This window comes from Bombina bombina, chromosome 7 (assembly GCF_027579735.1).
Source record: "Bombina bombina isolate aBomBom1 chromosome 7, aBomBom1.pri, whole genome shotgun sequence".
In the NCBI taxonomy this organism is placed as follows: Eukaryota; Metazoa; Chordata; class Amphibia; order Anura; family Bombinatoridae; genus Bombina; species Bombina bombina.
Window position 1 is genome coordinate 415,661,081 of NC_069505.1, and position 15,289 is coordinate 415,676,369.

The window sequence follows — 15,289 nt, forward strand, 5'->3', positions numbered from 1 at the left end:
CCCTGTTTTTGTAGACAGGTTGTGGGTTGTGAACTTCAGACACCTCTGCACCTTGGTGTTTCCTTTCTCTTCCTAACTTCGGTTGAATTACTGGAGTGGGAGGGATGGGAGGAGCTATTTAACAGCTCTGCTGGTGCTTTTCGCCTCCTCCTGCTGACCAGGAGGTGAATATCCCATTAGTAATTAAGATGATCCGTGTACTGATCGTGTCAAAAAAGAAATACATTTATCAGGTAAGCATAAATTTTTACCTGCACTTATTCATTGAATGATTTGAGGTGTACTTATCTCTGACAAATTTTGAATATTCCATTAATTTCCCTGCCCCGTGTATCATGTGACAGCCATCAGCTAATCAGACACATATAGGAGCTGGTGCGTCAAAGTGTGCACATATGACCATGCACACAACTCCAGGAATGAGTAGCTGTCCTATAATTATTCATTTGTATTAGTTCACTTACAGAAAAATGTTTCGGTCAGACTCTAGATGACAAGAAGGAAGACAAGGGCGTAAAATGGCCAAGTACAGTTAGGTAAGCGTACTCAAAGATAAAACTGAAGGTACTCACAAATAAAAAGCACCCTAGTGTGTAAGCTGGAACCTCTCAGTTGTCCAGCAAACTGAATAACCCAGCAAACAGGAAACTTTCAATAGTGTAGGGTAGTGATGAACGTACAATCGTTCAGCGAATAAAATACATCAAGATGAATAAGAGAATAAAACTTTTAACATAATATCTAAAACCAGACAACGTGTTTCTTGTCCTCACATAGGCTGTTTCATCAGGCCATGGATACCAAAAGTTGACGATGTCTCATGTCATATCCGTGATCCGATCGGATATTCATCACATTTCATCTTTAATCACTCTTACCAGACTATTCCAGGCCATTTTGGTGCCCTTGTCTTTTAAAGTTATTACCAGGAGCTTTTACCAGGACCTTTCCCAAGGAGCAGCCTCAGCTTTGAGACATTGGAATTCTCTCACTACTTTTGGTTTATCCATTTGGAACTTATTGTATTTTTTTTTTTACCTCCCTTTTGGTTTTATAGTTTTACTTTTATATATTTATTTGTTCCCTCTGTTTGGGCGCCCCCTTATCATTCTTTTTTTCTTGTTGATTCTATCATACTCCAACAACTAAACAAACGTTAACGTGTATGAGGTGTGATACAACTATGAAGTGTGATAAATAAAAGGTTATGCTCTGTTACATGCGCTGCTGCTATAAAGTGCTCAAAAGGATGGCAAATGAACTATGGCCTAGATTTAGAGTTTGGCGTTAGCCGTCAAAAGCAGCGTTAAGGGGTCCTAACGCTGCTTTTTACCTCCCGCTGGTATTTAGAGTCAGGCAGGAAAGGGTCTACCGCTCACTTTCTTTCCGCGACTCGAGGCTACCGCAGATCCCCTCACGTCAATTGCGTATCCTATCTTTTCTATGGGATTTGCCTAACGTTGGTATTTGGAGTCTTGGAACAAGTGAGCGGTAGACCCTCTACCGACAAGACTCCTACCGCCAAAAAAAGTCAGTAGTTAAGAGTTTTATGGGCTAAAGCGGAACATAAAGCTCTTAACTACTGTGCTACAAAGTACACTCGCACCCATAAACTACCTATGTACTCCTAAACCGAGGCCCCCCCACATTGCAAACCCTCTAATAAAAATGTTTAACCCCTAATTTGCCGACCGGACACCGCCGCCACCTACATTATAGCTATGAACCCCTAATCTGCTGCCCCTAACATCGCCGACACCTACATTATATTTATTAACCCCTAATCTGCCCACCCCAACGTCGCCGCCGCCTAACTACAATTATTAACCCCTAATCTGCCGACCGGACCTCGCCGCCACTATAATAAATGTTTTAACACCTAATCTCCTGCCCGCAACGTCACCGCTACTATAATAGTTATTAACCCCTAAACCTAAGTCTAACCCTAACACCCCCCTAACATAAATATAATTTAAATAAAACGAAATAATATTCCTATAATTAAATAAATGAATCCTATTTAAAACTAAATACTTACCTAGAAAATAAACCCTAATATAGTTACAATATAACTAATAATTACATTGTAGCTATTTTAGGATTTATATTTATTTTACAGGCAACTTTGTATTTATTTTAACTAGGTACAATAGCTATTAAATAGTTAATAACTATTTAATAGCTACCTAGTTAAAATAAGTACAAAATTACCTTTAAAATAAATCCTAGCCTAAGTTACAACTACACCTAACACTACACTATCATTAAATTAATTAAATAAATTACCTACAATTAGCTAAACTAAAATACAATTAAATAAACTAATCTATAATACAAAAAAAACAAACACTAAATTAAATTACAGAAAATAAAAAAATATTACAAGAAGTTTAAACTAATTACACCTAATCTAAGCCCCCTAATAAAATAAAAAAGCCCCCCAAAATAATAAAATGCCCTACCCTATTCTAAATTACAAAAGTAATCGGCTCTTTTACCAGCCCTTAAAATGGCTTTTTGCGGGGCATTGCCCCAAAGTAATCAGCTCTTTTACCTGTAAAAAAAGAAATACAACCCCCTCCCAACATTAAAACCCACCACCCACATACCCCTACTCTAACCCACCCAAACCCCCCTTAAAAAAACCTAACGCTAACCCCCTAAAGATCTCCCTACCTTGAGTCGTCTTCACCCAACCGGGCCGAAATCTTCATCCAAGGTGCGCAGAGGAGGTCCTTCATCCGGTAGAAGTCTTCATCCAGGCGGCGTCTTCAATCTTCATCCATCCGGTGCGGAGCCATCTTCCAAGGAGCCGACGCGGAGCCATCCTCTTCATCCGGAGTCTTCTAACACAATGACGGTACCTTTAAGTGACGTCATCCAAGATGGCGTCCCTTCAATTCCGATTGGCTGATAGGATTCTATCAGCCAATCGGAATTAAGGTAGGAAAAATCTGATTGGCTGATTCAATCAGCCATTCAGATTGAAGTTCAATCTGATTGGCTGATCCAATCAGCCAATCGTATTGAGCTTGCATTCTATTGGCTGTTATTAACTATTTAATAGTTATTGTACCTAGTTAAAATAAATACAAAGTTGCCTGTAAAATAAATATAAATCCTAAAATAGATACAATGTAATTATTATTTATATTGTAGCTATATTAGGGTTTATTTTCTAGGTAAGTATTTAGTTTTAAATAGGATTAATTTATTTAATTATGGGAATATTATTTCGTTTTATTTAAATAATATTTATGTTAGGGGGGTGTTAGGGTTAGACTTAGGTTTAGGGGTTAATACATTTATTATAGTGGCGGCGAGGTCCGGTCGGCAGATTAGGGGTTAATAATTGTAGTTAGGTAGCGGCGACGTTGGGGGGGGCAGATTAGGGGGTAATAAATATAATATAGGTGTCAGCGATGTTAGGGGCAGTAGATTAGGGGTTCATAGCTATAATGTAGGTGGTGGCGGTGTCCGGAGCGGCAGATTAGGGGTTAATAGTAATAATGCAGGTTTCAGCGATAGCGGGGGGGCGGCAGATTAGGGGTTATAAATGTAAAGTTAGGGGTGTTTAGACTCGGGGTTCATGTTAGGGTGTTGGGTGTAGACTTAGAGAGTGAAACAATGGGGCTGCGCTAGGAGCTGAACGCTGCTTTTTTGCAGGTGTTAGGTTTTTTTGCAGCCAGCTCAGCCCCATTGTTTTCTATGGGGATATCGTGCACAAGCACGTTTTTCCAGCTTACTGCTACCGTAGGCAACGCTGGTATTGAGGGTTGTAGTGGAGCTAAATTATGCTCTACGCTCCCTTTTCTGAGCCTAACGCAGCTACTCAGACAACTCTAAATACCAGCGTTGTCTTAAGGGTGCGCTGGGAAAAAAAGCAGCGTTCGCACCGCGGGTCTTTACCGACAAAACTCTAAATCTAGGCGAAAGTAAATGTGATAATAAAAGTCACTTGGAAAGTTGTTTAAAACGACATGCTTTGTCCTAGTTTTATTTTTATTCTGTCCCTTTAAGTTTCAGAATTCACATAAATAGTCACAAAGTCAAAATTAAACTTTGATTCAACTTTGAAAATGATTCAGATATAGCTTGCAAGCTTTCATTATCAAATTGTGCACTGTTATTTCATATGCACACTATCGTGGCCCCCCTGATTATACTTACCAGCGAGAGATCCCCTCTCCAGAGGGGCATGGACAGAACCGCTCACTCCCCTACTTGCCTATTAAAGGTAGCTCAGAGACACCAACCTTTTCTCCTCCTAGCAGGCACCACATTCTACTAAGCATGTGCACAAGTTCACAGTGTATACGTGTATGTCTGTGATTGGCTGATGAATGTCACATGATATAGGGGGCTAGCAAACTGAAGTAAACTTTAAAATTTGTCACTAATGCTCATTTAAAATTTGTGAGTAAGTGCTATTGCATTGTCTTTTTTTTATTTTTCACTTGTTGCTTTTGCCATTCTACTGTATTTCATGTAAATCATTTGGAGCCAGAAATATATTTGCTTTTGTAAGACTGAATGAGAAATAAACTAAATTAAATTAGTATTTTCTTTAGCAAACTGTTGCGGTTCTCAGCTTTCTTGTGCATCTGTGGGCGCATTTGAGTACTCCTGTCCTTGGTGTTTACCATCACAAGGGATACCATTACTGATATATAATTTCCTTGAAATGATTGTGCAGTAATTTAGGTATTATTTGCGTCCGTATTTATATTCTATATGTCAGATCTATGTAAACAGGAAAGGGTTAATGGATCTCTCATTGATTGATGCAATAGCCAAGTGTATGTGGCAAGGATCTGAAATCCTGACAGTTTTGTGGCCGCCAATGACTCATTGGACACCCCTGCTTGTAAAAGGTTTGCAGTTCACACCTGTCTATACTAATTCTTACAGTAAGTGAGGTTTCTTGCAGAAGTGTTGAGCTCTGTTACCGAGCTAGGGAGGATTTAGCTTACGTTGGCCAAACAATCTCATGTGAGACAGCAGCTGATAAATTATTACCAATGTTAATAGCCAGCACATGTGGTGAGCATTATGCAGCCTCGTATTTGTTAGGAGCCAAACTGTAATATATAAATAACCCAAAAAGTTAGGAGCCAGATGTGAAGTCTAGGAGCTGTGGCATCCTGGCTCCTCTTGGTTTGTCCAGCTGCCTTCAGATATATGAAATCTATCTCGTACACTGTATGCTCCCCTCATTCTTTCTATCTGTGTCTTGCCTTATTGCTGACTTCTAACCCTTTGTCCCCCGCACACAGGAGAAGGTTCGCCTACGATACAGACTTACCTACACCCAGGGCGACCAAAACTTTGATGAGATGGGAGATGTGGAAGATTTCCCTCCTGTGGAGAAATGGGGGCATCTCTAGGGCATCTCAAGACGGCATGGAAGGAAAGGCAGAAACTTTGCAGGCAATGAGGAAGTTGCCCACATACGTCAGAGTTAGGCAAGTGCAGGAGCGCAGGGACTGGATCTCCAGAACTACACAGTTATGTGGCTGCTCCCTACTATTGATATGGATTATCAATTGGAGGCACATCGGAATATGGAGGGGACCCTACAGACCACACTTCTTTGGTTTTAACTTTTTTATTTTTTCCCCCCTTGGTGTTTAATAATCATATCTTTTGCTGGAGAGGCCTACGACTTTATGGGGTTAAATCAGAAATGTTTCCTTGCTCTTAGAAACCATGAGGACTCTGTTACTGATTATTGCCTCAGAAAAAGGACCTTACCAAATATTATACTGGGCCTTTGCTGCTATCACACAGCAACATCCCACTCAGATTCCATCTTCCCCTCTCTGCTCTGTGCAGCATCACTGAATTCCTCCGCTAGTAAACACACGTTCTCTTGGTGTTGCACAGAATCCTGCGCTTATGTGAGAGCGCTAGAAGATTCTGCCATTAACACCGTCTAGGAAAACACTTTGCTTCCTTATTAATATACAGTGCTGTGCCATAACAATTCTGCCTTACCCCTCTGTACAACACAACGTACGGCAAGCTCTGCATTATGTGCAAGAATAGCACCTTGTATTAGAGCAGTTGCGCTGATTCATTTTCTCACTTTTTACAGATATCACCCCCCCTCGTGTTGAAACGGCTTCCTGTGTTAATTCCACTCTTTGCAACCATAATTCTGTGATGTCCGTTTCCATCGCTGTGTGCACACACCATATCCTTTTGTAGATCCAGCTTCTCCCAGCACTTTAAAGGGACGACATGTAAATTATTCCTCCCTTAATATGTTTCTAATGATTTGTTATAACAGCTGTAGAATATTAAATACACTGGAAATAAGTCCTTTAGTTTTATTTGTTTTTGAAACCACAACTAATTATTCTTAAATGGGCTGATCTTGCAGAAAGAGCAGGCCATCTTAGCTCTTGCTATACACAAAGGCCAATAGTTAGGTACTGAAATCTTTATTATGTGTGATGGTGGTTTTAATGAGCCAGCAATTTTAAATGCAAGAATAAACCTAAAAGAGCATTTAGTGTGGGGGAAGTGTCCTTTTTAATGTAATCTGGCCCAGTAGTTTACTCACATTCCATCCTGGGCTAAACTGCTCCCTGCTTGTATGTGCACTGTCTCCTTTTGTTAAACCTATTTGCCCACAAACCTCATCTTCCAGCAACTGCCGCACTCCATGGGCACTCCGCTCCCTTGTGCTTGCCTTGTTTGCAGTCAGAATCATCTGCCCCCTCTGCACACACAGCCATTTACATTAAAGGGAACTTAAAGTGAAAGTAAATTTTTATGCTCTGCAAAACATGGATGTATTCTATAACAATAGTATATTGAGATCGCTGTTTTTATTTTTTTATATGTATTACTAATTCGATTTTATTTTTTAATATATATTTAGCTTACCGTCATTAGCCTTACTTAGCCCACCCTCCACTTCCTATATTTTGCTGCCTTTACGTAAAGAGCGGTCCCACCCGCTCTATACGTAGGAGAAATGCACGTTCACGAGCACGGAACGCATTGCGCATGTGCGAATCGTCGATCGTGGCCGCAATGCGCATGCGATTTTCTTATCACCCGGTCTTCGCGGCTGCAACAGATAAACCGTTATGCGCATGCGCGAATCGGGAACGCGCGCCCGACATAATCCTGTGTACAAGAGCTTTGGTGCATGCGCAATTGATCCGATAGTGGGATGACGTAACTTCACGGCCAGCGATTGACCAGAAAGTCAATTGGACGAAAAATACACGTTACCGGGAAGTGAATTAGCTGTAGAAAAACGGGCTGACTAGAAAATCGGAAAAATTGTACTTTATTTGCTGCGAAAAAGGTATTTCGATCGAACTTTTAAAAAAAAGATGCATTAAACTCCTATTATTTTTAACTAAACTGTGTAACTGGGTATAGCAGGTCACCTAACTTTACTTTCACTTTAAACTGCTGGTCATGACTACAACATAATGTTTACTATTTATTATGCCAGTTTTTATCACCTGCAGCGCTATTCAGATCTGTTATTTTAACCCTTTACAAGGGCGAGCTGGTGAAGCTTCGCGTTTTCCTACTGCCAGCGCCATCTTATTGCTCACGTATTCTCGCACCCTGTGACAAAAGTGAGGAACAGATCAGTAATGTTGCTGCTGTATCGTGCACTTCGGGTTAGAGTACAGAATATACAGAGGGAGAGCTTTTTACACAATTTAATAGTTACATAACGTGTATAAAAGGCCACATGAATAATATAGAGTGATGCTTCCGCTGCACAAATATAACGCTCCAGCTCTGTATTGTGTGTGTTAACCTGAAGTTACGATACAGCTGTGAGTGCGCAAGAATACGTGAGCTCCGAAATGGTAGCGCCAGCAAAGGGGTAAATAAAACGGCTGCTGGCACTGAAATTAAAAACATAATATAGTAAGAACTCGTAACCCTGTTACTGTAGTCATGTGCAGCATTTAATGTCAGTTTTTGCACCTTATACACAGGGCAGTGTCCTCAAGCTCTCTCCTTATGCTGCACACACATATTGTGATCTTGCTCCATCTGTGTACAAGTCATCCTCCCTTAAAGGGACAGTTTACTGAGATTTCTCCCCTTTTAATGTGTTACTAGTGATTATACCTGCAGGAGTGTGTTAAATTGTTTACAAATATCTAAATTGCCTTTATTTTGTCATTTGAAATAGCAGTTTTTGCCTGCTGTATCCCCACCTATACTGAAAATGTCAATACTTAAGTACTGGCTTTAGTAAAACTATGTAAACCAGAAGGTTTATACGTAATCACACTCCCAGTGGGTGGTGGGATAAATATACTAAAATATTCATTTTCCTTTTTGTTTCCTCGAAGTATTGGTCTCGCTGTGTACTCAGTGAAAGGTAAGATTGTGTAACTATAGAGTCATAAGCTAATTATGTCTGCTCTCTTTGAGAGCTCAGCCTGTTTCAGTGGGTTGTGGTTTCAATTAGCAGAGACAGCTATTTTATATGCAAAAATAAACTAACAGTAATTTTCCAATGTATTTTATACTCTGCAACTGGTATAACAAGTCGTAACACATTAGGGGAAACCATTTTACTGTACACTGTCCCTTTAAGCGTGTGTCACTCAGTTACCAGCACTGTGAGCACAGTATACTGCCTTAAGCCAATTTATCAGATTGTGCATACAACCTCGTGCATTCCCCCTACTTGCCCTGTCTATCTGTATAGAACATCCAATAAGTTACCGTGATTGTAAACTTTAATGAATTAAAGGCCAGTATCAAATAATAATCTTAAAAACAGGGGCACTTTAATTCATTAAACCTTACAAAGACGCCAATTTTTTTCAAATACTTACCTTTGAGTTATGGTAAACGTAACGCTGATCCTCCGCACGCACATCCTGCTTTCTTTAGCAGATCTATGATGAATCCGGGTTCCTTCAATCGTTGTGTGCCCCCTTTGGCGTCCAGCTCGTGAGGCAACGTAACGATTGGAGGAAGCCGGATTCGTCACTGATCTGCTAAAGAAAGCAGGAGGGGCGTGCGGAGGATCAGCGTTACGTTTACCATAACTCAAAGGTAAGTATTTAAAAAAAAAAAAAATGCGTCTTTGTAATTTAATGAATTAAAGTGCCGCTGTTTTTAAGATTATTATTATTATTTGATATTGGGCTTTAATTCTTTGAAATTCACATTCACTTTAACTCACTAAGGCTGCTTCCCATTTAGTGCTCCGAGTAACATGCACTAAGCAAGAGCCGTGCCGAGCCTGAGCGAGATGTCAGCTAGTGGCTTTAACAGCGGAACTGACCACATCCCCTGTGAGCTGTAGGTCTGTGCGCACAGCATGGGGAGCCCTGCGTCAAGCTTCCTCCCTCCTACCCGCTGCATGTCTCAAAAGGCAACTTGTGAAGAATTAAAGGCACATTTTAGTTCAAAGGGACATGACATCCAAATGTTTTCTTTCATTATTCAGATATAGAATACAATTCTAATTTGCTTCATTCTCTGAGTATCCATTGTTGAAGAAACAATGCACATGGTGAGCCAATAACCTGAAGCATATATGGTCATACACCAATCAGCAGCCTCTGAGCCTACCTAGGTATGCTTTTCAATAAAGGATACCAATATTTCAAAGTAAATTAAATAATAGAAGTATTTTGGAAAGTTGTTTAAAATTGCGTGCTCTCTATGAATCACGAAAGACAAAATTGGGTTTCATGTCCCTTTAATGATTTTCTACTTCATTAGAATAAAATCTTCTTTTTCTTCATTTTTTTTGTAACCTCAACAAAGATGTTAAACACATAGTCAAAGCCACTCCAGATAAGGATACAGTTGGTGGGGCATACCTATGTATAATAGTGCCCTAGGTGTGCAACACATCCTGAAGAAAGTCAATTTATTTTCATTTTATACTAATATGTCCTTAAAGGGGTACTAAATCCAAATATTTTCTTTTTGAACCAAACAAAATAAAATGTCCTCAAATCTTACAAAAAAATGCTTTATTTGTTAACATGTCCCCTTAAACTTGCTGCTACTGTTAATACACAGCTTTTTCTAGTATTTCATATCTGAAGGAAGGGGGCTCTGAATAGTTAAGTTATCAGCCTAGCACTTTATTTCTCCTATTTAGAGAACCTGTTAGTTGCCGAATCACACAGATCCATGTGCAGGGTTTTTTTGTCAGTTTTATACACATTTTTATGTTTCTGATTTGTCAGCCACCTTTTAAAAGTATCCTATTGGTCTAGATTGGCACTTCCACTTTAAGAGGGTGAATATCTAGCTCATACCTCTGCCTGTGCAACAGCCAGATCAACCAATCAAAAAGCACCAGTCAGCCATACTGACAATTCCTCACCTCCAAAGATGCCTTACTCATCGACCTTTTACAAGTTTAGCTTTCTGATTGGTGCATTTTGTTTTGGGTTTGTACCACTTGGGAACAAATGATTGGGGTGTTGGGGGGGTGATGTGTTCATGTCAAGTGTTTGTGTTTTAGGGTTTTTCATTTGTTGAGTTCTGTAAAGTGAGGAAGAGATTTCAGTGAGGAAGTGAAAGTAACTTATTTTTCTTCGCTCACGTGCCAGATCCCTTCCGATCTACAAAATGAGAAGTGCTATTAACCCATAAGTGGAAGGATTAGTCTGTATCTATCTTGGCACAGACTAACCTTGGTAAGACCTTCTTGAGCACATTGCTGGCCTCTTGGCATGAAGGGGTCAATATGAAGTTCCATTTATTATGTAATCATAGTGCATTTTGGGTAAAGGCCAATAAAAGCTTAGACTTAAAGGGACACAAAACCTTTCAATTGACTTCTATTTTCTCATTTGTTTCAGTCTCTTGGTATCCTTTGTTGAAAAGCATATTTAAATAGGCTCAGTAGCTAGCTGCTGATTGGTGGCTGAACTTGTATGCCCATTTTCATTGGCTTACAAATGTGTTCAACTATATCCAAGAAGTACATTGCTGCTTCTTCAATAAAAGATACCAAGAGAATAAAGCAAATGTGATAATAGAAGTCAATTATAAAAGTTATTTAAAAATGTCTGTCCCTTTAAGATCATTTGTGCCGATTCAGGCGGCATGATTCTTTTGCCCCCTCCAGCAGTTAAAGGGAATTTTTTTTTTTACCTCTGTGACACCCCTAGATGGATTTTTGCTAGATGGTTTGCTGTCTAAATGTCTTATCTTACCCACAAAACAGGGACTGACTGACAGACTGTAGGATGTCCCACTTTGATGTATATTTTTTCTTTCTTAAAGGGACATGAAACCCAAACAGTTCATTCCTTGTATCAGAGCATACAGTGTTATTAAACTTTCCAATTTACTTCAATTATCTAATTTTCTTTGTTCTCTTGGTGTCCTTTGTTAAAAAGCTACCTAGATAGCTGGTGACTGGTGGCTCCACATATATACCTCTTATTATTGGCTTATCAGTGTACAGCTAGCTCCCAGTAGTGCATTGCTGCTTCTTCAATAAAGGATATCAAAATTGATAATAGAAGTAATTTGGAAGGTTGTTTAAAATTGTATGTTCTATCTAAATCATGTCCCTTTTAACAATCATGCTCCGGAGCAGACACCTAGGTTACTGATTTGCCAGCCAAGCAGTGTTTTTAGGAGCCAGGAAATGATTTTGTACCTAGGGATGTACATAGCAAAATACAAAACGTTAGTACATTGAACTAAACAATGTCAGGCGTTCCAGGCTGGCAGGTTTTCGGTGAGCAATGGGTCACTGGATGACCGGTTTAAGATGCAGTAGGCGGTGCTCTCGTGTGCCAGGCAGACCCTATCGTAGTGCAGAATATTCTATAATCTAAATTTTCTTCTTTTTTTTTTTTTTCGAAAGATGGCTGTAAACCAGCTTACAAGAATTGGCCTCTATTTGGTATGGGCAATTTAAAGGGTTAACTAATCTGTTAATTGCAGATGTACCCCCATTTGTCCTGTCCCGTTGTCTCTTCCTCTCTTTTTCAGCCAAATCTTTCTGTATCTTGTCCTCATCCACTAGCAAATGTGTCTATAAATGTGTCATGTCTCCCTCCGTCTTCTGTTCCATATACAGTACATACATATAGATATATTTTTGGTGTGTAGGGGGGTTTGGGGCCGGCAGCACAATGAACTGTAATTTAAGATAAATAAATGCTTTATTTCAGTTGGTAACAAGCTGTATTCTGTGTCCTTATTACCCCACACGGTGATCCAGAACTTCCTAGATTATTCAGCCATGAAAAAAACCCATTGGGTTTTAAAATAGACAAATTATATAACTTTTCAACTTCTAGAATCCTCAACTGTAATAGACAATAAATAAATATTTACAGACCTGACTCAAATGTTTTTCTTTTTTTACCCTTATCCTGAGTTCAGGTTAAAGGGACTGTCTCATGCAGAATGACGTTCTGTAATTTAATGAGCCGGCAGGTTTTACAATACTGACTCAAGCTTACGATGTGTAAAATCCCTGCAAAGGTGTTAAATGCATAGGTAAAGTACTGCAAGCATTACAGCAGAAGACACGGCAATCCAATCAGAATTGTCAGTAGCACAAACCAGTCATGTTCTGCGCTACAAAAATAAACACATAAACTCCCTGAGCTTGTAATATCGCAGTGGGCAAACTGGTACTCAAATATTTTCTATTACGCATATGAAGAAGTAGCGTTTTCTTAAAAAAAAAAAAAAATGAAAGGGGCAGATTTGTAAAATGTCGTGCGGACATGATTCGCTTTTAGGAAATCATGTCCACTCGACCGCTAAATGCCGACAGCATAGGTTATCATTGCACAAGCATTTCTGGTGAAATGCTTGTGCAATGCCGCCCCCTGCACATTGGCGGCTAATCGGCTGCTAGCAGGGGGTGTCAATCATCTTCATCGGGATGAGTGCAGTCCGCCACCTCAGAGGTGCTTCTTAAATCCTGTTTCCGGCAAGCCAGAAGGCTCGCGTGGAATAAGCAGCATCCGCCCCAAAATGTTTAAATTGAAACTGGTACTGTAGTATTAGTTTTGTATTTCCTACTAGTTCTTATTGGCTGATCAGGACAGCTGCCCCTGCTTCACTGGTGGAGAGAGACACGCCTCTACGTGTGTGGCAAGAACACTGCTTTATTCAGAACAGAACCTGAGTTTTTCAAAAACAAATACATTTTGAAATCCCCTCTTAGAAGAAGTGAATAAAAAAGTAGGTAGCTAAGCATCGCCACAAGTTGGCATGAATTGTTAATTATACTTTGTTCACATTAATTAGCTCAATAGTAGCACTTATATTTGGTAGTAAACTAGCTAGAAAAGAAATTGTACCTGCAAGTCAGCTACGCACTGAACTAGACCCAAATAGTAAAGTACCATTCAATGCAGTAGAATTGCATAATTAACAAGTACAAAATAAAAAGACAATGTGATAACACTTTATCATGTTTTTCTGACAAATTTATTTTTTTTCTCCCATTTTTCGGCTCCCTGTATCATGTGACAGACATCAGCCAATCACAGACTAGTATACGTATAGCCTGTGAGCTTGTGCACACGCTCAGTAGGAACTTGCTCCCCAGAAAGTGTGAATATAAAAAGACTGAGCAAAATTTGATAATGGAAATAAATTGGAAAGTGTCTTAAAACTGCTGCTCTTTCTGAATCATAAGAGTTTATTTTGACTTGAGTGTCCCTTTTTTAAGTGAAGCTGTGGATGCAGCGTACAATGGAAAACATGTCAGTGGGACACTTAAAGTATAATGTAGCAGATATAGCAGCAATACAATCTAGTTCAGCCAGTGAATGGCAAATGAGGCAGTTGGAACAAGAAATACAGCAGGGCTGGAGAAAACTGCTTACACAATCTCAAGTAAATGGCAAACAAGGTAGATGGAACAGGATGTACTGCAATGCAGACGTAATCTAGTAGCACAATATCTGCCCAATATTTAGCAAACAGTAACTGGACCAGACAATTTAAACCGTAAAAAAAAGTGCCACATTGTGAGAACAGTACACCACTCAGGAAGTATAAACAGCAGGTCACATACTCGCAAGCAGATAAACATGCGTGCTAGTAGAAGCAGGCTAAACAGCAGCGGTTCAGCAAACTGACACTCTGGTATCTAAAGGTGCAGCTCCCACTCATCTGGCTAACACCATATAGCAGCAATTCGATAGGTATATAAATAAGAATCCACTTAATTAAAAGCCATAAAAAAAGGTACCGGGTCATCCTTGCAAAGGAGCCCCTTGTATATACGATGCGTTTCTCTGCAGGTCTATTGAATACAATATGGTGCTGACACTTATAACCCCAATCAACCAATCACAGTATGCTGCTATTACGTATCACGTGTGCCTTAAAAATAACCCTCCCACATTTACCATAACATTTCCTGCCATATCCGTAAACGACAAACAATAATATTTTTTTATATATGGCAAATAGTGGGGAGAGTTTGTCTAGTGTAAAACAATTTCAATAAAAATGTAAACTAATTTGTTTTAAAGAAGTTTAGACTTGAAATCCCATTCTATAGTAACACAACAGAAAGTGCTGAAAATGGTTGTGAAACTAAAAGTGCACGTTTTGAGTAAACTAAATATATATATTTTATTTATTTTTCCTTTCATGATGGAACACACAATTTTAAACAATTTTCCAATTTACTTCTATTATCACATTTTCTTGTTATCCTTTGTTGAAAAGCAGGAAGTAAGCTCAGGAGTGTGCACGTGTTCGCTGCACTATATGGCAGCAGTTTTGCAGTAATGTTATACATTACAAGAGCACTAGAGGGCAGCACTATTTCCTGTCATGTAATGCTTCAGACGTGCACAATACCTATCTAGATATCTCTTCAACAAAGAATAACATGAGAACGAATTTGATAATAAAAGTACATTGAAACGTTTTTTTAAATTGTATTCTCTATGTGAATCAGGAAAGAATAACATTGGGTTTTGTTTCCCTGTAAGTTAGTTATGCTCCAGGTTATACATATTTAACCCTATCTGTAAACTTGAAGTACTTTTATTTTGTAGATATTTTAAAGGGATATGAAACAAATAAATGTGCTTGTGATTCAGACAGATTAAACAATTATTAAAAAGTTTCTAATTTACTTCTATTATCAAATTTGCTTTGTTCTCATGATATTCTGTGTTGAAGAGATACCTAGGTAGCATCTGGAGAACTTGAGGCTTGACAGGGAATAGTGTTACCCTCTAGCAAATGAGTAACATTCTTACAAAACTGCTGCCATATAGTGCTCTAGACACATGCACACTCCTGAGCTTACCCCCTGCTT

The 15,289-nt window shown here is 39.2% G+C and overlaps 1 protein-coding gene across 1 annotated transcript in view; it reads left to right on the forward strand.

The window, feature by feature from the left end:
- Positions 1–6,321, forward strand: part of GGA1 (golgi associated, gamma adaptin ear containing, ARF binding protein 1) — a 53,761-nt gene extending 47,440 nt beyond the window's left edge. The window contains exon 17 of the mRNA XM_053721228.1: positions 5,277–6,321. Coding sequence (XP_053577203.1) covers positions 5,277–5,387 — 111 coding nt within the window. The 3' untranslated portion in view covers positions 5,388–6,321. The remainder of the gene's footprint in view (positions 1–5,276) is intronic.
- Positions 6,322–15,289: the final 8,968 nt, after the last annotated feature.